The 24,589-nt window shown below is 42.6% G+C and overlaps 1 protein-coding gene across 7 annotated transcripts in view; it reads right to left on the bottom strand.

Moving 5' to 3' along the window:
- The window catches only part of Svil (supervillin), a 217,013-nt gene that overhangs the window by 66,938 nt on the left and 125,486 nt on the right, over nucleotides 1-24,589 (bottom strand). For 6 of the 7 annotated variants that reach the window (XM_017802569.2, XM_017802568.2, XM_017802572.2 and 3 more), the window contains 9 exons: nucleotides 19,803-19,860; nucleotides 19,538-19,689; nucleotides 15,355-15,958; nucleotides 8,579-8,662; nucleotides 5,682-6,539; nucleotides 5,185-5,349; nucleotides 4,533-4,567; nucleotides 3,939-4,000; nucleotides 3,146-3,285 (listed from right to left, as the gene is read on the bottom strand). In XM_017802569.2, the coding sequence (XP_017658058.1) occupies nucleotides 3,146-3,285; nucleotides 3,939-4,000; nucleotides 4,533-4,567; nucleotides 5,185-5,349; nucleotides 5,682-6,539; nucleotides 8,579-8,662; nucleotides 15,355-15,958; nucleotides 19,538-19,689; nucleotides 19,803-19,810 (2,108 nt within the window). In that variant the 5' untranslated portion in view covers nucleotides 19,811-19,860. The remainder of the gene's footprint in view (nucleotides 1-3,145; nucleotides 3,286-3,938; nucleotides 4,001-4,532; nucleotides 4,568-5,184; nucleotides 5,350-5,681; nucleotides 6,540-8,578; nucleotides 8,663-15,354; nucleotides 15,959-19,537; nucleotides 19,690-19,802; nucleotides 19,861-24,589) is intronic. The other variant, XM_029554789.1, reaches the window with a different exon arrangement.

Here is a 24,589-nt window from a genome sequence, read left to right as displayed (position 1 = left end):
TCATTTCAGGAAATAAGCATAAACAGGAAATTTCCTGTTTAAGGAAGACAGTCAGCCTGGATATACCTTACCTTAGAAAGATGACACACGGTTAGTATCAAAATGACTAAAGTTAAAGGCAGAAGAGTGTTTCCTTAGTCATAGTTAGACATTCTCTAAAGATGGGGCTGGGATAATGTCTTTACTTTAAATAAATAGGAGCAATAGGGTCTCCTGCTAATAGCACATTCTACAATGCAGGATGGTGTTTGTACTTGACAGACCCAAATGTGTTGATATTTTAAAATCTTGTTTTTATTTCTTTATTTCTTTATTTCTTTTGAGAGAGGGTCTCCCTGTGGTACCTGCTGGCCTGGAGCTCACAATGTAGACAAGGCAGGCCTTGATCTCTTAGAGATCTGCCTGCCTTTTCCTCCCAAGTGCTGAGATCAAGGGCCTGCGCCACCACACCCAGCTTTAAACCTTTTATCCCCCTTCGGTTAACATGCTTTTCACCAGTGTTTCTACCAGTTTTTAAAAGGTACTTAAATCTAATTCTCAGTAACTTGAAAAGTGAAGAAAATTTCAAGTGATTAAATATCCCTCCAACTAGGGCTAAGGAGGCAACTCTGTGGTAGAGCGCTTACTTAGCAGGTGCAAGGCCCTAACACAAAATAACAATAACAACAACAATAATAGCAGCTTCCAACTACTAGGGAGAGTAGAAGGCAGGCTTCTGCCTCATGTGGTCAGTGTGCTTCTTGAAAGCTCTCCGACAACATTCTCTACAATGCACTGTTCCAGTGAGAGTGTGTCCAGACTTGGCACTACTCAATCACCGATCCGCAGACAGTCCCAGCCCAGAGACCATCCTGTGTGTCGATTAATCACCAGGGCTGTGAGCACGGACACCTGAGCCTCGGAGCCTTTCTTGAGCCCAGGGCTACAAACTGGACTGGTCACAGCTTTTGGATCAGGTCAGTTCATTCCAGCTCTTCCATTTTAATTCTTTGAATCTTATTTTTAGATTTTGTGCTCTGGATCGTTACAGTAAAGCAAAGGGGATATTCATATGATTTAAGAACATAATTTTAAAACACCATAATTTAAAACCTTACCATATAAAATATATAATCAACCCTAAAATACAATGGCACTGTCTCTCTACAAATTTGAAACAGGGGTATTTGTTTTCAGTCTGTGTGTACATATGTTTAAAAAAACTAAGTCTTACCAGAATTTTAATATTCGGGTTAATGCCCCATTTTTGGATTAGTCTTTACCTGCTAGTATTTTGGATTAAAGATGGATTTCTTGAGGAATGATCATTATCATGGAAAATGAACACAAATATGTAAGCAAGTTAGTGTGATCTTAGTGCTGACATGAGAAGCAAGCAGATAGACTTAAATGTATTTCATACAGGCAGGCATGATATCACCAGTACCTCGCACTATGACAAAACAGAACATCACACATTTTGGGAGCACACATTGCACTGACTTTGTCAAACAAATGAAAGGCATTCCAGATGCATCTGCTGCCCAGCACCTTGGCACTGGGTGTGGCATGCAGCTATGCGTGTACCTGGCAGGCTGCACAGTGCTCCTAGCTACAGTGGGAATAGGAGGGCTCGCCATTATGGGGTGGGCGACCCCAGAACATGAAGCAGGGGTAGGTTCACTTTAAAAGCAATGGCCAGAGAAGCAGTCATGAGGAGAGAGAAGAGAAGAATAATTAAGGAAGGCACAGTTTTAAATTCAGAAATGCAAAATCAAATATTTTTACCAAAAATATTTGCTAATCACTTTGGGGGAGGGGATCACAAAAGAACTTGGAACTCAACACAAATGGAAGAAACGAGACAGGCTTCCTAAAATAAACAGACTAAGCAGAGGTATAAGCTTGTGAGAGATTCATCTTAGGACAAAGCCTCATTTTTAAAAGTAATTTAAAAAGCTAGTATCAGTCACAGTCAATCAAAAGATTCTGGCCATAGTTTAGAAGGTTCTTCTCAATGTACTTTCTAGAAGAATCAGTGACCTCATGAAGCAATAAGCATATCAAAATAAACCCACCAAGCCCCTGACAGGTGGTCATTTCCCATCTACTGTTTGGTTCCACAGGCATCTGTGTCTTATTTTATACCAGCCACTCTGAGACATTCTTTTTTAAAACAAATTGATAAGCTAAGAGGTCCTAGTTAGTATACAGATGCACTTGTCTATAAAACACTGAGACAATTAGGAAGCTGATGCTGGGTGTACAGCTCAGAGCTAGAGCATGTGCCAAGCACCCACAAGGTGTATGGACCCAGTGTTAAACCCAGGACTGTTAACACTGAAGAATACTTTGGGAAGAAAGTAAAAGCCAGTGACTTAACAGCAGACTCCCGGGAGCAAACTAGAGACAGAGGCTTCTTGGGATGTCAGTACTCCACAGAAATGATTGTTTAAAAAAAATGCCAGGCATGGTGGCACATGCCTTTAATCCCAGCACTTGGGAGGCAGAGCAGATCTCTGTGAGTTCGAGGCCATCCTGGTCTACATAGTGAGTTCCAGGCCAGCTGGGGCTACAGGGAGCTTCTGTCTCAAAAATAAATAAATAAATAAATAAATAAATAGATAGATAAATTAATAAATAAGTAAATAAATCCAGTTGCTGAGATGAATCAGCCAAGGATGGCTCTGAGCAGACTGCTCAAAGTGGGTATTCTATCTTTTGGAAAGTCATCCAACTGCCAATTAATTTTTAGACATTTTTGGTGATGATTTAGAAACAAAATAAAAGCTTATCTTTCAGAGATATGTACTGAAATATTTATGGATGAAATGTCCTGGGTTTGGCTGCTAATGACACAGCGGAAAAAGATCACCCAGGAGCTGGTGCCACTGAAACCTGTTGTAATTCACTTGCTTTTATGTTTTACATTTTCCGTTGTGAAAAAGATAAAATACCAAAGCACAAGGACACAAACACCTACGACGTTGCGCTCTGTGTTCTAGGACCTACACAGGCAGCTTGCCCCACTACTGCTGAGACGGCAGCTAAAGCACCATGAAATACGCACTTCTGGCTATATCATATCCCTGCTGCCTCATTTTTATTGAAAAATCTTTCAAAAGAAGACAGCATAGGCCAGGCTAAGAACTCCCCACAGACGCACGTGGCAGCGATGACCACTTCCTCGGTGGTGACTGGCTGGGTGTGTGACCGGTCCTGCAGGCGACGCAACCGCTGCTCCACAGCTGCGTTTCTTGAGCGTCTCTTGGGGATGTTCTGTTCATCAAATGATTTCTCCATCTCCTAAGGTTAGAAACATTGTAGAATCCTCATAGATTCAAAGAGAAAACTGGGCAGCAGTGTCTGTATGCTGCTCTCTTGCAAGGCCCACTAAGGGGACACCAAGGAGATGAGGGATCCTGATGAGGAGTGAACACTCTAGACCGGTTGGCTGGGTGGTCGAAACCAATCAAAGCAGATGCTGGAGTCTGGACCTAGGATGCTACCTAGTTAAAGGCTTGGTTCCCAATTTGGTACTAGAGGAACTTTTAAGAGTAAAGCTTAGTGTTGAGATAGCAGGTCCCTGGGGATGAACCCAAAGGGAACTGTGGTACTCCTGTCTTCCTCTCTGTCATTCCTGCCACCAAAAGGTGAGTAGCTTCCTCCACCATCTGCTCCTGCCGAGATATGCTGTCTCAACACAGGCCCAAAGCAACAGGGTCAGATGTTCATAGAGTGGAACCTGTAAAACTATGAGCCCAAATAAACCTTTCTTCCTTTTAATTTGATTATTTCAAGTATTTGGTTACAGTAATGGAACACTGACTAATTCAGCACAGGAAGAGAACAACAGGTATTCCAGGTGAGGAGGACCTAGGAGCTTCCAGAAGTATGTGAGGTATCAGAGCCCACTCTGGAGGGGTTGTTTTCTAAGCAAGCACTTCCGAACACCTTACCCTAAAAAGCAATCTCTTGGCAGCAACACTCAGCTTGGCGCGTTCATCGACCTTTTCCTCATCTGTAAAAAGGCAGGAGATAAAAAGTGAACACCATGAGGAAGCAAACCATGTCTGGGAAATGCTTTTCAAGACTGACCTGGGATCACTTGAATCCAGAACCAGTGAACTGAAATCACATGTTGGACAAGCCCAAAGGGAGCTTTCTCTAATACTAACGCACATCACAGCTCACATAACTGAGTCCAGACAGTGGTCCCTCATGTAATAATTTGACTAAGATTTAAGAATAGATTTTACAGAAGGATTGCTCTTGCTCAGGAACAGCAGCAGTAACCAGTAAAGCCTGCTTCTTTGGTTCAAAACAGTTGTTATATATTAGTCACCTAACAAGTCTCTTATTTCTTTAAAAAAACCCAGGGAAAACTTAATTGATATTTCAATTAGGAAATTTCACTGGGAAACCCCAGTAAGGATACTCACAGAAAACTAAGAAACTGATAGTGCCCTATCTTTCTCTCCCCCAAAGCCCCAAATCTTAGCACTGAAATCTAATTTCAGTGCAAAAGGAGAAAAACAAAAACAGACACTCACCCTCAACCACTGCCATTTCTGACCCTGAAGGATACCTAGGAAGGACATTAAGAGATAATTATTGGTGGGTGTACAAGATTTACAAGACGTTAGGCTAAGCAAAGTAATACAAAGGATACAACCGAGCCATCTTAAAGACTACTACCCCAGTGGGAGTTCTAGCTGTGACCACACAGTTGTTAACTGGCACTGTGGAGTGTGTACACACAACCCCTGCCTGGTGTACAACTTGTGGAGAAAAAGCAGTTATTACAAGTTTCTACACAGGACTGAGGGCACATTTTTGAGGAACCTTTTAGTTTCTATACAATAGCATAGGATGATGTAATATAAAAGTGTAAACATAGAAAGTAAGTCATTCCTTATAAAATGAATACAGAATTCTTTTCTTACTCTCTGTGGTGCTATTTAATTCAGATTAAAATGAAAAGCAATGAATGAAGACAAATGTTTCTTCTCACCATCTGAATGCAGTTAAAAACCATAGTGTGATACTGTTGGAAATGCATTTCAGTAAGTCACATAAATATCCTTACGGCGGAGATGGAAGAATCTCAGGATCCCAAGATCCTGCACAAACCATGTCAGGTCCGCCAGTGCGGTGAGCATCCTTTATTCATATTGCCAGAACTACACATAAGCGCATGCCTACCTATCAGACTCCTTTCGCTCTGCTGAGGTTATAGGTTGAGTTCTAAATCTCTCAGAAGTTTTTCTACTTTCACCAGGAGAAAGATAGCGTCTTGGTTTTCGAGAGCCTCTCTCCCGCTCAGTGGGCAAGCCACCTCCTTCGGCTGACTTCTCAACCCGGGATTGGCTTTTAGAACCACAGGGCAAAGAGTGCACAGCAGGGGGCCAGGAAGACAGAGAGAGAATAGAAGACATTTATGTATCTCAGTGAGCCAAAGCACAGAGCTCTAAATTCTGCATGCCGCTACCACGCACATCTGCACTGGAACATTCCAGAGACCCACTCCTCCAGATCCCCATTAGTATGCAGAAGCAGAGTGGTAGTGTGTGAGCCATTTCCTGTACACTCTGCCCTGCACACACTTGTGAGCTAAGCTAATAGGACACAGCACAGGCTGTGAATGGTCTGCCAAGGGCGTGCAAGTGACACATCGGGAGGGCGTTGGGAACATCACCTACAGTTCAGGTTTCTTGCTGGCTCGGGTTGACTCCAGAAACACATTTCGGAGTTGTGCGACGGAGACCTTGGTGTCCAGCATGCTGGCTTCTGCCCCAGGACCTTCTGCCCTGGAACTCTGAGGCTCCAGCTCCTGCTTTGGAGCAACATCCTTGCGTCTGGAGGCCTGGAGCTGAGGGGGACCCGTGTAATCTGACAGGGAACGGGCCAGGACCTTACGCTTCTTTGGAGTGGCTTCTTTTGTGTGGCTGGTCAAGGTGGCATCTTGAAGCACAGGCTCACTCTGAACATATACAACCATTTCGCTTCTGCCCACTCTCTGGGTGGGCTGGTGCTGAGCCTGTGGCTCCCTGCCAGGCTCTGAGGTGATGATACTAAAGGAGGTCTTACCTAAGTCTTCGTCCTCATGGCTTCTCACAAGCCCATCATCCACCATGGTCAAAAGTGGTTTAGGGCTTCTCTCTGGAGCTTCAGGGAGGGGGACATCTTCTGTTTTGGCTTCACAAATATGGAGGACTGGAGCATCTCTTGGCTCACCTTCTAGAACCTTCAAGGTGGTAGGTTTCATGACATTTGGGGTGGTTGGTCCTACCCAGCTGCACTCAGATGCACTTTCCAGGGTGTCTGAGGTCACCAGCTTGATGGCATGAACAGGGTCTGCTGGCAGAACACAGCTCCGGCTGGCCTGCAGGGAGCTCACGGCTTTGCTGGCAACCCTATCAAAGGCGGAGCTCTCTGACTGAATGGACACGAGATGCACTGGGATGGGCTGCTGCCTCCTGTGAGTTAAGGACTCTGAGGCAAGTTCAGGGCTGCTGCGAGCACTCTCCTCTTTCACCAATTTTTCTCTAATTTTAACTCTTTAAAAAAGAAAAAAGGATTTAGGTTGAACATGTAGTTAACTGCTGAACAGGAAGGAAGCATGCGCAGACCATAGATTGCCAGCAAGGTAATAAACTCAGAGAAGTGAAACCGCATTTCAGTGTTTAATACAGAACATGTCGTACTTGCCAGATAAGTGGTTTGGAGTGAAATCTCCAAATTTCTTTTATAGTCCAGTGTGGCTCCAAAGTTTTAGCCCCTGTAAAGCTGAGGGTCAGATGCTGCCCTGGGGGACCTAGTAGCCCCCCAAAACTTCATACATATGCACCACCGTGAACATCAGGGCATACCAGGACTCTTTGCACATGTCCAGGTATGGACTGTGGGGTATGGCGGGCTGTGTCATGTTTATACCCATGAACTTACACCACTGCTATCTCACTGTCCCCTGAATATGTGGGGGTATTTGTCATTGTTTATGCTTTCTACTGTGCTAAAGATGCCTAATCACATCTCTTGAACCACTAAGCACAACATATACAAGCTTTTCATGCCACAAAGACTGTGTTCATCTGTTCCCAAGATACGGCCAATTTGGATGTTATTGCTGCCAACTGCAACATCAAAGATATGTCAGAATTACAGAAGGTGTTTGTTGGGCGAAGAGAGTGGACCCCTCAACCCCTTTGCTATTATTCCCTAATTAAAACCTAACCTAAAGAGAGATTTCCCTTCATTGTTTCTAATTTTCAAACATTTGAGAATAAAATTGAAAAAACATTTCAAAAGCTACCTTTTCTATCACTGAACAAGTCCACTAGCCAAGAGCCCTGGCTGATGGAACTCACCTGCCCTTTCTGAACCTGAGTGCTTCACCCTTACAATGCAAACAGTGGGGGAGTGCTCAGTGGTGAGGACTGGACTAGCATATGTGAGGCCCTTTACTTGATCCCCAGCCACAGGATAATGGGAGTTTTACAGAACCAGTGGCTTCTGGCTTAGAAGAGATAAAACATTTAGTAAAGTGTTAGTGCTCCTTGTCTTCCTTTTTGAGATGTGCTGCGGTGCAAAAGGAGAAAGATCTCTGCCTGAGTACAACCTTTAAAAAGTACAGGTTTTAGGGTAGAACGCTTTCTTGGTACAAAAAAACAAAACAAAAAAAGCTTTAGCTTTCATTTTCCTTAGAGAAGTCAGTAAAGGTAAGTGTGTATAACACATACTTCATAGAATGGCCCCAGTTAGGTCTAGTGCATCCTATACTCATAAAAAAGGTCCTTAGCTTTCCAACAGGGCATCCGTGGTAGGCTTCCTTAAAGAAAAAGCAGAAACATTCATAAAGGTGGTAACTGTGTGCACTTGTGGAAGAAAAGCATTCTGAGCTGTCACTTTTCCCTAGACCAGGCAGAGCTGGAGATCTGCTGGTCAGAATACTGAACTTCAGTCATGTTCCCCATGGAATGTGTAGTCCTAATCAGCCAGTCTCAATGTATTCCTCAGCAGAGAACAAAGCCACTGTCAAAAACAATACACAGAGCTCTGTCCATCCAGTGACTTGGTCATTCCACCTCTCTCAATCATTAAAATGACTCAGGTTTTGTCTGTTTTTAAAGCTACAAGCCCTAAATTTGACTAATGGAAGTTAGTGAATGGTTTAGAAACAAGGAAGTAGAAGCCTGAGAAGAGAGGTCCGTGGCTGGCAGGGATGTGGGTAGGGCAGGGTGGCTCAGAAGGAGCTGCTCTCTACCACCCTCTGCTGGCTAGCTCTGCGTGCCATGGTGAGGAACACACACACACACATACACACACACACACACACACACACACACACACACACACACACACACATACTAAGGAGATAGTCAAGAATCAGGGGAACCAGAAGGGAGAAATACTGTCAGAGTGGATTAGGGATTAGGGCAATGGGAGGAGAAAAGCAAATCATTAGAAAGCAGCTTCTTTTTGAACACATAATTTTCACAAGAGTGGGAAGAGGGTTAGTGTTAGTTAATGTGCAGCACAACAAGGCAGGACAGTGGGAACAGGAAGGCATCATCACAGACTCCCAACTGGGATGTACCTGGAAGGCCAGTTGATGAGTGAAGTAGTGTCCCCTTCTGAATCTTTCTGTAGAAACCACTCATGTTTGGGCTTCCCTGTACTACTGTGCACAAAACAAAACAACAATAAAAAAAACCCCACAGAAATTCAGGAAATCTCTATTGCAATGTTGACACACACACATACTATTTTACTGTAAGAGAAAACAGAAGGCTGCTCTTTGCTAAGAAATACTCATGTTGGCTTTTGAAAACATGTAAGTACATGGTGTCTTTGGAGTTTGCTTCTTGGAATTTCTTGGTCATCTGGCTCACTACAAAAAGCAAGAAGCAAAAATAAATACATCTGAAGCTACCAGAGAAGAAGTGGTTTTCAGTCATTGAAGGAGGAGTCTGTTTATTGTGGTATCCTGTTCACAAACACCAGGCAATTATCTTGTAAGAAGCTGGAATTAGGACTGAAGAGATGGCTCAGTGGTTAGGAGCACTGGATGATCTTGCAAAGGACCTGGGTTTGGTTCCCAGCACCCTCATGGCAGCTAACAATCATCCATACCTCCAGTTCCACGGATTCTGATGCCCCCGTCTGGCCTCTACAGGCACTACATGCATGTGGTACACTTGTAGGCAAAACACTCATACACATAAAATACATAGCCAAATACAAAGAGTGTCCATGTAAACAATATACAGCACAGAAAGAAGGTAGATAAAGAGAAATTTGGGAGACTGAATCTGCACTTGCAGGTATGCACTTTCCTCTTATCCTTTTATCAGTTACAAATGCTAACTCAGGGCAATTAGAATGCTGAATTAAAGGACCTCTGAGCGGCAGGACATGTGAAAAAGGGCTTCATCCTGGCTGTGAGAAAACCTTGCATCATGGTAAGACAACATTTGACTTACATTCATCCCTCACCACTCAGTCAGACATAACGCAAGGTGGAATGTTTCAGAATCACTGGGCTAGACTGAAGATAGTTTTGAAAAATACCAGAGGCAAGAAAAACCTGTTAACAATGCAAAATAAGCCACTCAAATACAGCCTCTCAAATGTCACCCTCTTACAATTTAGAAATAAAACACAGAAATTCTACCTTGAACTCATGAATTAGCTAAGGAGGAACTTGAACTGCTGATCTTCCTGCCTCTACCTCTCAAATGCTGGGATTACAGGTATGCACTACCACTCCTGATTTACACAGTGCTGGGGATCAAACCCAGAGCTACATGCAAGCTAGACAAGTACTCTATCAACTAAGCTATATTCTCCAGTCTTAAAATCTATTTTGTGGGGCCTAGAGGTGAGCCAAGTTCCATACTGCAGAGGCTACCTCCAGTGGGAGAGAACTGTAGAGTCACTGGGGCAGAATGAGGCAGTAACTTCAGGTGAATGGAATGGTTTTTGATGTGGTAATTGGCTGTAGAGAATTATATTCCCAGGAAGTAGGAACTCCCCATTTGTCTCCATAGCAGCCGGAGATGAGGAACTTGTAGAGTGTCCCTAAGTACATGATGGTTGCTTTGAACACCAAGAATCAACAGAAGTGCTTTTTGAGTCATGTACAGGGGTACATACCTATAATCCACCACTCAGAAGGCTGAGGTAGGAGGATCTAAGTTTGAAGTCAGCCTGGGCTACGTAGTGAGTTCAAGGCCAGCTAGGGCTACAGAGTGAGACACAGTTTCAAGTAAAAATGTGCTTCTTGTCACCACAGCAAAGCCACATCTACCTCTGGCTCAGTGGTTAAAAACACTGGCTGTCTTATAGATGACTGAGGTTCGGTTTCCAGCACCCACAGGGCAGCTAACAACCATCCTTAACTCCAGTTCCAGAAGCTACATCATCCTCTTCTGGCCTCCGTGGGCATTGCACGAATAGTGCACTTATACACATGTGGCAAACAACCGTCCCAAAAGGCTAAAGTATATCACACCATTCCAACCTCAATGTGATGTCTACTAACTTCTACTTTCTCCTAAAACTTAGCTAACTGGCCAAGTTACCTGTGTGGGAGACTGCTGCTTGGCACACATGCACAGCGTGGCAGTAGTGGACATGGCACACACTTCCAGAAACAGTTTTACACTGAAAGTCTAACTTGCATACATTTGAATTTTTGACCACTCTGCACGAGGGGCTGATATTTTGGGATACACATTCATATGTAATTCAATGGGTCAGCCACTTGCCAGTATGAACAGAATTCAATGAAAAACAAAAAGAATGACTTAACCACATATTAGCTGCCAAAAGTTGGTGGAACAAAGTAGGGAGAGCAAATGTTTGGGGCAGAGGGGAAAATAAACACAATTCCACAACCATGATGGAATGAATCTGTGAAGAATACCATCAGTCTCCCCCTTAGAGCAATGGATCTGAGATTTGCTTTCCATGATGCTCTGCACTGAAGTCTCAGCACCTGGTAGAACCCTGAGAAGATGAATGCCAGGCATGGCTCTCTCCTGTAGACATCGCTATCAGGGCATGCACATAGATCCGTGAGGCCTGAGGCGCTGGAGATAGCTTCTGGAGCCAAAGCTCTTATCAGATGAGCAAACAGGAAGGAGCTCTGGTGTCCAGTGTGAGTCTCTGTCATTCTTAGTGGCTGGCTTTGCCAGTTACGATGGTTCAGGAAAGCTTCACTCTGCCTTCCCGAGCCAGTCCATATTTCCCTTTCTTCACTGAATCATACAACCAATGGAGAAGATACAAGCATGCACTCAGGTTCACGTGACACACATTTAGTGAGCTCCTACCATACAAAGAATACTATGTAAAATCAGCTCTGAGAAGTAACAGAGACATCAGGATCATTCTGGTCATTAAAACCCTGTCGCTGTGTCCAAGGCAAGTCCTGACCAAGCCAATGTCATCATCATCCACCAAAGGCAACTCTCACAAGATCATCTTGGTGATCAGTTCTCCCCGAAATCTCCACAATTGGGTTCTAGTCACTAAGGGAGAAGGAACAGCCTGAGGGACTGCAGTAGAGTGCTGAAGATAACAAAGGAGTGCGTCATCCATGGAGAACAGGGTGTGAAGTTGAGTTTCATTCTCCACTTTCCCAGTCACATTACTCTCTGATAATGGGTGACAGGTGATGCTGGGGACCCTGGCGCACTGCTTCTGTGTTTCCATTCATAGAATAGCAAATATGCACATATATATTTTTTTCTCTCCCAATCTCTCTCTCTCTCTCTCTCTCTCTTTCTCTCTCTCTCTCTTTCAGAACATAAGAACTGAATAACAGATTCAACAAGAGTTTAGATACATGATTCCTGGTAGAAGCAGGCATTCATGTTTTTAAAATTGGAATAATCCACAGGATTATTCAATATATTAATAATAATATATTATCACTTTTATTTTAACTCACCTTTTAAAAAAATTATTTTATTATTTGTATTTTATGTGTATGCGTGTATTCCCTGCATGTAGGTAAGTGCACCTGTGTTGTGCAATGCCCATGGAAGACAGAAGAGGCTGTTGGATCCCCTGGAACTGGAGTTACAGGCAGTTGTTAGCTGCCATATGGGTGCTGGGTTTCGAACCTGGGTCTTCTGCAAGAATTGTCAGTGTTCTTAACTGCTGAGCCATCTCTCCAGCCCCAACACTCAACTTTTTTGAATTCAGAAACAACAGTTCATCTCAGGAATAGCTCTCTTCGGGTAACACAAGTTTGGAAGTTCTAGGGGTTTAGAGGCACTAGAAAAGCAGGGTTGGGGCCTGCCTTACACTACTCTATTTCACTAGAATATATATTCTTAATTTTCTTCAGAGTAATGTGTGCATTCAAATTTTTTGGCAAGTGACAGGATTTCTGAGTTGAAGGTCCTCAAAATCCATCCATCTATCCATCGCTAGTTTTTTTTTTTTTTTAATTATGTATAGATGTGTGCACATGAGTGCAGGAGCCTGTGGAATCCAGAAGAGGGCAGCAAATCTCCTGGAGCTGGCATTATAGGTGGTTGTGCGCTGCCTGAGGTGGGTGTTGGGAACCAAACTTGGTTCCTCTGCAAGAGCAGTATAAGCTCTTAACTGCTGAGCCATCTCTCCAGTCCCTCCATCAATTAAGTTTAAAACCTTCTCTATCCTGAGTTTATAGACTACTACAGAATTCCAAAATAAATTTATCACATAAATATTGGCCTAAAACTGTTATTTAGCTTATAATTCTTAAAAGCATTCTGGTACAAGAAAGTATAGGAGCCAAAGGTTGATGTGCACACAGGTCAGGTATGTGCAGGTTTCATGTGGCTGAGGGTACTCTGTGAACATCTGGTTCACATGTGCATTTTGAGGGCACTGAAGAAAAATCTTTGGATGGTTTATTTGTGAGTGGAATATTCATATTTAACCAGTGAGAGTCGATGGCCTTTTGCTGGGAAAGTGGAGAATGAAACTCAACTTCACACCCTGTTCTCCACGGATGATACACTCCTTTGTTATCTTCACTTTACTGCAGTCCCTCAGGCTGCTCCTTTTCCCTTAGTGACTACAGCCCAATTGTGGAGATTTCGGGGAGAACTGATCACCAAAATAATGCATTGGAAATAAGCTAATTCTGAGAGTAAACAGTCAAAAAAAAAAAAAAAAGCGTGGCAGAACTAGGTGATAAATCAGTAGGAAGAGTGACATGAAAACAGACCCTCTCTGAGAAGAAACACAGGTTTGAAACCAATCTGTTACTCGTGGCAACCCCTTCTCTCATTTAATCTTCTTAAATGTTCCTGCTGCGGATTCTCATGTTGATGACACTGGTGTTTTCCTGTGTGGTTGTTCAGTCTCAGGGTTTCATTTGTTATTGTTTTGAGTTTACAAAGCATTTTTTCAGGTTTTTTTTTTACTTCCTCCAGAATGGAAAACCCAAGTATGACTTTCCAAAACTTGAATTTCCTGGCTCTAGATAAAGGACTTTTAAGGAAAATATGAATCTACTTTGAATTCACTCTCATAGTCACTGCAAAGCATATTTTAAGTTTTGAAAACTCATACTCAGCATACACTATTTTCTGCCTCTCTTTATTAAAACGTGTCCATGGTATTTTCCTAATATGAAGGAAACAATTCGAATTCTATTGCTTGTGCCCCTGAGTGGCTTAGACTGTAACACCAGTGCCCCTTCTAACTCTTTTAAGAGTTCTCTGTTTTTGAGCCTTTTTTCCTGGAAGCACAGCAGTGATGCTAAGCCTGGGACAAAGACTTCAGGCAATGCACCTCTTCAAAATAACTTGGAATATTGGCTTGCTATTGTTGCAGGCCTCAGGAGATTTCCAATACTCTGACTGCTTTCAGATGTATACACCTGGGTATCTTGATATCAAACCTTGTCATTATAGCAATCTGAGATTTTCTTAGATGAATGTAATTGTTTCTCTAATTTCTATTCTAAATCAGTATCTTTTAAATCAAACCCGAGTTTGATCTCCCAAGACCCACATAGTGGAAGGAGAGAACCCACTCCTGTAGGTGGTCCTCTAACCTCCACATGCAAGATGTGACATGGTGTGCCTGCCTACACACACATAATAAACAAAATGTAATAATAAAAAATATTAATAAAAACAATTTCCTTTGATACACATAGCTAAAATAAGAACAGTGCTCCTATTGTGAAATGCATGTTTCCTAAAGAGCCCCTCAACTCCCCCCCATTCAAATATGAGAAAATAGGTCTCAGTGCCTCCGTTTCTGTTTCAAGTAGTTAAGTTCCATTGTTGAACAAAGGTCCTCAAATTACCTCCATGGTATTTATAAGATCTAATGATCTTAGTGGCTAACATCTAAGCATTGGGAATCTGGACGACCCAGATTTGGGACACAAAACAGTAACCAATGACTGGCCTCATGTGTACAGGTACCACATAAGAGGGATCAGACATTTATCATTCTGTCCCAATGTGAAACCAATAAGGGATACTTCCAACACAAGTACTTAAAGTAAATATACTGAATATATACTAACACACACACACACACACACACACACACACACACACCCTTCTCTACATGTACATATATTTGTGTCACATTTTTCCCAGACTAAATTTGATTGACTCTAGGTTCTCATCCCTTCTCAATTCACTCATAAAGCTGTTGTTTAATTGAACATATTTTAAGAATCTACGCAGACATTCAGCCTGACCCTTTAAGCCAGGTATTCAAGTAAACAGCACTTTAACATGGTCAATGTACTTTTTCAGCTTAAATTTATAAACAAACACATATTCTGTCCTGGTATTTGACTTTTGGGTTTTATCTTGTGCAGTTTTCCAGAACAGAGGCTGTTCCTGTGTGTGGCTGACCCTTTACCAGAGGATTCTCTCAGGGCTGTCCTCTCTAACAAGCTGTCCTTACTGTCTCCACACTTACAGAGCAATGCCTTACGGTTCGTCCCAGTGTTTGGTACTTAAATTCCACACCCTCAAGGGAGACCCTTTCCCAGGTTGGCACTGCCCTTCCTGACTTGTGGTGTGGACGTCAGCTTCGAAAACTATCCCCCTCCCCCACCCGCCCCAACTCAAGTCTTAGGTTTACCAGAAAAGGAAACAAAATGATAAAATTATGAAAGGCAGCTCCGAAATTCAGCAAGGGTCCTGCATGGAGGCTTTGTTTGAGAGACAGACAGACATAGGTGGGGGGGAGAGGAAAGAGAGGAAAGAGAGAGAAGGGAGGTTCTTGCTTTGGTGGGGTCTGTGCCTACTGCAGAAACGACAAAGCACAGTTCCCTCCGCTGCTGAGGGGAGCACTACCAGCTCCCCTACACAAGGCAGGGGACCACCCTGCGCTTACCTGCCTCGGGCCTCGGGGAGCAGTGGCGCATCCCCAGGGTGGCTCGGGGAGTCTGGCCGCTGCAGTGGTGAGCCGGCCATCTGCTTTGGGGACCTTGGCACTTCGGGTAAGGAGGCACCTTGCCCTGAAAAGGCAGGGGAAGTGTGGCTGGTCGGGGGCTCTTGGCCGCGTCTCTGGTTCTCCATGTTGAGCAGCAACTCCTGGTCCGAGAGGTCGCTGCCCAGCGGGGCGCAGACCCGGGCCTCTGCCGCACAGGTCCTGGACCCAGGCTCGGCCCTGGAGTACAGGGACGTGGCATCCTGGCTTGAGTCTTCCTGCTTGTCACTTTTCCCTCGTCTCTCAGCTGCATCCGGGTCCTTGCGAGACTTGGTATACCGAGACAAGTACTCAGAGTCAGCCTCGGGATCCAGGGTCAGCCCGTACTTCTCCGCCAGCTGCCGCCTCCTCTCGGCTTTGTACCTTGCGATCCTCTCGGCTTTGGACTCCAGACCTTGGGTATCCATGGAGCTTGAACTGTGGACGCCCGAGGTTTCCGCACAGTATTTAGACCGAGTTTGCTTTTCTAAAGAAGACCCGGGGGTGTCTTCCTCTTCATTGGATCGTCCTGCAAACAGACCAGAGGATTATTCGCACCCAGGGCAAGTACCCACACCCGTGTAATACACAGAGCCCTCCATACTGCATAGGGCCAGCCTGGAGACCCCACATCTCACTACAACCCCTATCAAAAGGAAACCTGGATCTCCCACTAATGTGTGATGCCTGAGCCAGGTGGGGTCTAGCTGCCCTACATCAGCCAGGCACACCCCTTGCCCTTCTGCCTTTATTTATTTTTATGTTTTGTTTTTTAGTTTAATATTTCACATATGAGGCCAAAGGGCAAGTTCAGATTCCTCTAAAAAGGACAACAGACACTGGACCCGCTGTGATTTAACAAGGGATAGATTGTGGTTTCATGTTGCTTTTTTTCCCCCCCCCCCCCCCCTATTTGTTTTTTGCCAGAGTGGCCTTTTCCGGTTGTAGCCTACATGCAAAATGTGGGAAATATTTAACAAAGACACAATAATAAAAACTCAAGCTGCCAATCTTTACACTGTGCACTAATAATGACATTTTTGTATATTCTTTCTAATCTTTTATGTTTTTATTTATATATATAAAACAGTAATTGCTTTATATAGAACATTTCTTATATTTTGAAATTCTATTTGAAAGGCATCATTTTAAGGCTTCATAATATGTATGTATGTATGTATGTATGTATGTATGTATGTATATACACACACGTATATATTTTTGGTTTGGTTTTTTTTTTTTTTGAGGCAGGGTCTCCCTGTACCTCCAGCTAGTTGGAACTCACTATGTAGACCAGGCTGGCCTAGATCTCAGAGATCCTTTTGTCTTTTGCCTCTGCCTCAACATGCTAAACTTAAGGTCGTGGCCACCACACTCAGCCCTCTTCATGTTATTCTATCCAACAGGCATGTCACAGTCAGTCCTTGCTTGCTGCACACTTCTAAGTTTTATTAATATGATTTTCTCACTGTAATCACCCTACACTTTCTATATAAAAGTAGAGTTACTAGGGCTAGGGATATGGTTCAGTGAGTAGAGCACTTACAAGTGTGAGGATCTAAGTGAACCTTCAGCACCCATGCACATGCTGGGTGGGCATGGCAGCCCAACTGCAATCCCAGCGTCCCAGGGGTAGAGACAGGGGTAGGGACAGGGTACTCCCAGAGCAAGCTGGCTAGTTACATTAGCTAAACCCGCAAACTCGGGCTCAAATGAGACTCTGCCTTCACATATAAGACTACAGATGTCCACCTCTGGCCTCTACCCATGCACATGCATATATGCACATCTACATATTATTTGCCCACATACATGTGAAAATGTAGATACCCATGCACATACACATATAAATAAAAAAGCTGAGTTACTTTATGAGAACATAGTCATAAGTCATTTGCGAGGCGGTTATATTAATTTCTACACGGAAAAGCAATTACCTAACATGTATGAAGCTGTGACTTCGTTCCAACACTGAATGATAGTAATTTATGTAGACTATGTTAATTTGTACTTATGCCTGTAATATATGCTTCCTCATAAATAATAGTTTAGAAAAGTTATTCTTCAGTCATCAGCTAAAGAAAATACCTGCATTTCTCATTAGCTTGTTTGTCGCGCTTACTCTTTCTTTCCAGGGTTGGCAGGCTCGAGCTTATTGCTCTGTGGGACACTGATGAACAGTACTGTTCTTACTGGTCTGTATAAACTTTAAGAGGGATATTAGTCTTTTGTCTTCTTCAATTATATTTTCAAACTTGTTTATGGTTTAATTTTGTTTCCTGGTCTATGTGAGATTTCCTTTGACTGGTGGGGGTTTACTGTGAAGTCAAGTCAGCTGACATGATCATTTGGTGATCTCTGAATGAAATATATGCCTGTTTTGAAGGTTCTAATTATTTCCTTTGAATTAGTAACAAGATTAACCAGAATTTACTTTAGGGGTTGGTATGCAATGGAAAAATGAATATGTCTCTTGCCTAGCTCAACTGCCAATAAGATTTTATTAAATAATTCTTGGTAATGCATGCCCAGTGCCCCAGTACTTAGAAGGCTAAGGCAGGAGGTCAGTGAGTTTAAGGTCAGCTTGGGCTGCATAACCATGTCCACAACAACCTTAATTTTCTCACTATATATGATGCTTAAATTATATGTTCTAGAGATGAACATGCATAACCATGTCCACAACAACCTTAATTTTCTCACTATATATGATGCTTAAATTATATGTTCTAGAGATGAACATTTTATATACACAAGAGTTCATTTCTGGCTATAAATTTTGGTGTTTTAATCTGCTCCAGGTTCTTCATACATGTCATTAAAAATCTTAGCTATCTACTAAAAACCATAGATATATGTAAACTATAACATCATGCTGTGAGATCACAGCCCTCTGGGAGGAGGAAAATGGAAAACGCTGGCTAGAAAAAGCAGCAGCTCAGAGCCCTGACTGCATCACCCTCTCTGAGGTCAAGCTGGGGAACAAATGTCATAAATAGCAATGACTCAGCATAGTGAAAGAAAAGCCAAGTCATATTCAACATGCCCTCTGCTGAGAAATCCACATGCAATACATTCACGTCTTGCTTCAAAAATACTGCGAGCAAGAACTACAATTATCCAAGGTCCAGCTTTGCTTTCAACTCTTCCTCCTGGGAGAAGCCACCTCCTTTGCTGGGCACCTGGTCATTTAGTGTAACCTACTATGTGCATGGCAAGGCACCTATCTTTTGATCTTTTCTTTCCACACAGACATTTATCAGTAGTCTCTGACAGCAGATTTTGTGCTAAGCCCTGACAGTCTGGAGAGATAGACACGATGCCTCCCTCTGAAGGGGTCCCTGTTTACAGGGGGACTGACAGTCAGAGGTTACCCAACAGTGTGCTAATGGGAGCCATTCCTTACTGCTGTGATGCTGGAGGACCACATCTGGGACAGATGCTGACTACGTGTTACTGCTGTTTTTAACAAGCATACTTAAGAAAACTTGTTTAATGCTGGGCATGGTGGTGAATGGCTTTAATCCCAGCCCTTGTGAGGCAGAGGCAGGTAGATATCTGTGAGATAGAGGCCAGCCTGGTCTACAAAGTGAGTTCCAGGCAGGCTGGGACTAGGGAGACCCTGTCAAAGAAACTAAAACAAACAAAAAAATACAAACAAAAAGAAACTATTTACACACAATGTACTGGTATTGGAAATGATGGCTAATCATTGTCAGCTTGACTAGATTTGGAGTCACCTAGGAGACACACCTCTGGGCATTTCCAGAGAGGATTAACTGAGGAGCCAACACCTACCCTGGCTGTGGGCAGCACCACTCCATGGGCTAGAACCCCAGACTGAATAATAAGGGAGCAACAAAGGGAGCCACTGGAGCACCAGTATCATCTTTTTCTCTGCTTCCTGACTGTGCACATATGTGACTAGCTGCCTCGCACACCCACTCTCATCCCTGTCATGACGGACTGTATCCACTCAAACCATGAGACAAACCTTTCCTTCTTTTTTTGGGTCAGGTATCAGGCCTCTCATTTTCCAGTACCATTAGATTAGAAAGGTGGTGTGTAACATGGCAGCAGCCTGCCTAGCCATGCCCACAGTGCTCACCAATGTGAGGACTGGCAGGGTCAGTAGCTCGCATGTATCTGGGTGTGTCTTCCTCCAGCAGGCGATGAGTCACTAGCCCTGTGCAGCTCTGCAACAGGCTGGGCTGGGTGTCATTTTCTATTCCTTCCAAGCGCCTGGCAATTCTTTCTTTTCTATGCAAAAGACCAAAAAAAGACACTGTGAGATGCCAAACCAATGCTAATGGACAGATAAGCACTGCTGTGTAAACCTGTCTACCCTCTAGCACGGTACCACAAGTACTAACCTTTTCATTTCTAAGAAGTCTTTCCTCTTTGGTTCGAAGATTTTTCTTAATTCTGCAACTAAAACAAAGCAAAAAAATAAAAAGTCCAACAATTTATTTATTTATTATTTTTATTTTATGTGTATGAATGAATGTATTGCCTGCATGTAAGTGCATCTGTGTTGTGCAATGCTCACAGAGGTCAGAAGTGGGTGTTGAATCCCCCCGGAATTGGAGTTATGGACAGCTGTTAGTTGCCACATGGGTGCTGGGAACCAAACCTGGATCCTCTGCAAGAGCAGTCAGTGCTCTTAACCACTGAGCCATCTCACCAGCCCCACAAAAGAGTCCAATGTTTAGTAGTTAGGCACTCTTTTTATTCATTCATATAACATATCATATGGAACTCAAATTTCTATGCTTAACTCCCATGCAACAGTGACATGTAACACTGTCCTGCTTCCTGCTTCCTTGGAGTTTGTTTTCATGTAAAAAGGGAGACAGTAAACGAGTAAATGTGTATATACACACACACACACACACACACACACACACACACACACACACACATATAGGCTAGCAAGTAAACTCATACAAACTAAGAGAGTGAGTTTTATTGTACACAGGGGAGTGAAAGGACATTTAACTTGCAAGATCTCTTTAATAAAGTAGTTTTAAAGTAGAAATCCCAGTATCTAGCTAGTTAAAACTTTAGTTATATTTAATAATGTATTGTAATAATAAAGCTTTTATTTTGGAAAATATTTGCAAAGCATATACCGTGAGCTCCCACAGGGCCAGCTGCCTGCCCCAGGCATACACTCACAGCCTCTCATGCTTCACCCTGTCATTTAATCTGGAAGCATCTGTAACTACATGACTGTATTTCTACTGACCACAGCTGGGATCAGCAACATCCCAAGCTTCCCTCACAGGGTTTCACTGGAAGGAAGTGGTAACCTTTGTTTCTGTGCTATAATCTAGGAGGATGGTGTGATTCTTCTAGAAGCCCTGGAGAACCAGAAAAAAACATTTTGGTGTGGTTGGGGGTTCTCAGGTGACACTGATTACAGGGACAGATGGAAACAACGGGCTATTGTTTCTTAGGAGAGATGGCCACAGCTAGTGGAAAATGAATCTGAACCTGTTTCTTTCCTTTATCACAAGGGTCCCTAAGAGCTCGTGGAAGCATGGAGATGGTAGGAAAGGAAAAGAAAGCTAGACAGGCCAGGGCAGACATTTTGAAAGGCTGAGTAACAGAAGGAATGCAAAAGGAAGAGGTATAGAGACATGGGATCTAATCAATAATTTGTTCTGCCATGTAGTCTTCATATACTCTCTACTACTGAGCTACATCCCTAGCCCAAACTGACTGCTTCACCATGATGGGCTGTCCCTTGCACTGTGAGCAGAATAAACACTTTGTCCCTTAAGTAGCTTTTTTTCAGAGTGTTTTATCACAGCAACAGGGAAAGAAACTAAGACCATTACCTGGGGACGGTCATCAATTCTGTATTAAAGGGAAGTTTCAGAAGAGCAGTTACAGGCACACAGATGTGCCTCATCAGGGTCACAGACTCAGAAAGCTGGCTATGGAATAGGTCACAGGCCACTCTTGGGGTGCTGGTGGAGTTCTCAATAATGAGAATGTGAGCTCTGCACGGCAGTATGCCAAGTATCCTTGCCTCTCCTATCAAATGCTTGTTCATCCTAGTATATGCGACACAAAGTGCCCATATTCCCAAAGCCCCCAGGGCTGTCATGAGTTCAAAACCACTGATTCATCTGACTCCCAAGCCAGGGGTTACCTGAGACAGACACCTCAGGTCACCACTGTACACTTCTCAAGGACACACAAATTAAAATTCAAGCTAGTGCTCCTGACTCACTGCTCCCGACCCAGTGCTCCCAACACCAGTGCCCACCCATCAACACTGTGGGCATTCAGAAAGACCCCTCACTGTCCTCTCTGGTCATGTTACTGAGGGTGAAATGAGGCAATAAATCAAACTGTACATAAAATGTGGTGCTGAGTTTATTAACAGTGAAAATCTACAGTGACTATTTTGGGAAAATGAAAGAAAAAATCCTTCCAGAAAGCAGAGAACTTTCTAGTAAGTATATTTCTCAGTTATGAAGAAGAGCTTCAGTCAGATAGAGATGAAGAAAGAAGTGGTGTGCAAGAAAAAGCTTGGCTTCTTCAAGTTCATAATTGAAAAGTAAAAGCAGTGAAACAAACATGTAACAGGACTACTTTGGTACATCTCATTGAAAATCACTTCAGTTGTTTATAAGAGGATGACAGTAGAATTCATAAAGTAAGACAAAAAAACAAAACAAAAACAAAAACCCAATCCACAAAACTTCAGACTGACCTTTGCTCTCATTCAGCTTTTCAAATGAATTTTGAATTTTCAATCAGGTTTATAGCACAGCAATACAAACAAGTTAATGCTAAATAATAATAATAACCACAAGTTGAAGTCTGCCATGCTCTGTTTGATGGTTAATCTCAACTGTCAACTTGACTGAACTAAGGAGCCTAGGAGACCAGCAAAGTACTCTTCTGGGTGGGTCTTATGGGTTCCCACAGAGGATTAGGAGGATCCACCCTGAACATGAAAGGCACCAGTCTACTCGCTATATAATACTTTTAAAAGCAGTGCTGAGGATCAAACCCATGGCTTGCAGTGTGTTAGGCAAGCCTGCTGCCCCTGAGCTATACCACCAATTCCCTAAGTATTAATCTTTTAAAATTTCTTTCCTTTAAATTTAACAGTTTTTATGTAATTTCAGACTGAAAAAATCTAAAACATACCTTTCATAACATGTTAATATATTACTAAATGGTTTATTCATCTTTTTCTCTCTTTCCATAGGTATTTATATAATACATTTTTCCAAACTATAAGAGTAAGTTGCAATGTATCTGCTTATCACTAAATTCTACAATGTGTATTCCTTAAAAGTAAGCAATAAAAATGTTTCCTAAAGTTAGATTTGGCATGCATAATTCAACTGACTGAATGCCATACCATAATTACAACTCATAAATGGTTAAGGATTTTAGAGTTAGTCAACCCATATAAGCAGCCATGGGTCTAACTTCCACAGTAGAAAGAAAAGTTCTACTTTATTTTCAAATATATTACGATCTTTATGCATACTAAATTAGCCATTTTCCACCTGTCACCATAGCACCTTGTACATGTTTGAGTAGCTCTGAATGGTACTTTTGCATCATATGGAACACATGTGTATATTTCTTTTCTAATTTCTTTTTAAAAAAATATTTTATTAGCTGGGCGTGGTGGTGCATGCCTGTAGTCCCAGCACTTGGGAGGCAGAGGCAGGTGGATATCTGTGAGTTCAAGGCCAGCCTGGTCTACATAGTGAGTTCCAGGACAGCTGGGGCTACAGGGAGACCCTGCTTCAAAAAGACAAAATATATATATTTTTTAATTTATTATTTTTATTTTGTGTGTATGAGTGCATTGCCTGCATGTATGTAAGTGTATCTGTGTCGTGCAATGCAAGCAGAGATCAGAAGAAAGCATCAGATTCCCTTGGAACTGGAATTAAGGATGGTTGTTAGCTGCCATTTGGGGGTAGGGAACCAAACCCTCCGCAAGGTCCTCTGCAAGAACAGCCAGTGCTCTTAACTGCTGAGCCATTTCTCCAGCCCCTCTTTTGTCATTTCTACTAGTTTTCAAGTAAGGCATCTAAGGGAATTGGAGAACAGGCATCTAACATTCATGCAGATATTTACAAATACGCTTTTTAATAACAATACATAACACCAGTATTAGAATAATTTGGTCTCCTGAAAATGTTTCTTGGGAAACATAGTTTCTTCAACCACTTCTGAGAAACTGAGGATTTATGGTAAAGACGTTGTTGAATTTAGTCCTCCAAACTTAAGTACAGTAGGAGTAGGGACTGCCAAGACTGCTTTTCACCCTGTCACTTGACAGTCTGAGAGAACAGGCCTGACTGGAGGTGCTCCAAACACTGGTCTGACTTGCATCGGCGCTCTGCAGGCACTAATACAAAGATGAACAGCTTTGTAACAAGTAATCATCAAACCAGAGGAATAACAGAGGGGCTTAAGAGTATGGGGTTTCTTTTTGGAATAAGGAATACATTCTAATACTGACTGTGGAAATGGATTGTAAATTCTGTGAACATGCTGGAAGCCAATGAGGTATACACTTTAAATGGATGAACTGTGTGGTCTGTGCACTACATTTTAATAGCAGTGCTAGAGAAAACAATGTACCTGTTATGTTTTTTCAATTTATTTATTTTTATTTTATGTATATAAGGGTTTTGTCTGCAGAACATGTATGTATGTAGGTGTATCACATGTGTGAAATTCCTACAGAGGCCAGAAGAAGGCACTGGATCCCCTGTAACTTGAGTTACAGATGGTTGTTAGCCACTATGTGACTGCTGGGAACCAAACCCAGGTCCTCTGCAAAAGCAGTCAGTGCTCTTAATCACTAAGCCATCGATCCAGTCCCCTATTCTATTTCTTTTAATAAATATTTTTTATCTATTATTATTTTATGTGTATGAGTATATTGCCTGCATGTATGTGAGTGCACCCATGTCATGCATTGCCACAGAGGTCAAAAGAGGGCTTCGGATTCCCCTGGAACTGGAGTTAAGGACGGTGACATGGAAAATGGATTTAATGCTATAACCTTCACATGGTCAAATATTTCTTTTATTATTTTTTCTTTTACAGTTATTACATTTATTTATTTGTGTGTGTATGTGTGATTTGTGTGTGTGTGTGTATATTG

This window comes from Nannospalax galili, unplaced genomic scaffold (genome assembly GCF_000622305.1).
Source record: "Nannospalax galili isolate Female #2095 unplaced genomic scaffold, S.galili_v1.0 scaffold43, whole genome shotgun sequence".
NCBI classification, from domain to species: Eukaryota; Metazoa; Chordata; class Mammalia; order Rodentia; family Spalacidae; genus Nannospalax; species Nannospalax galili.
The sequence above is the reverse complement of the archived record's forward strand: the minus strand, read 5'-3'. Positions and strand labels throughout refer to the sequence as shown.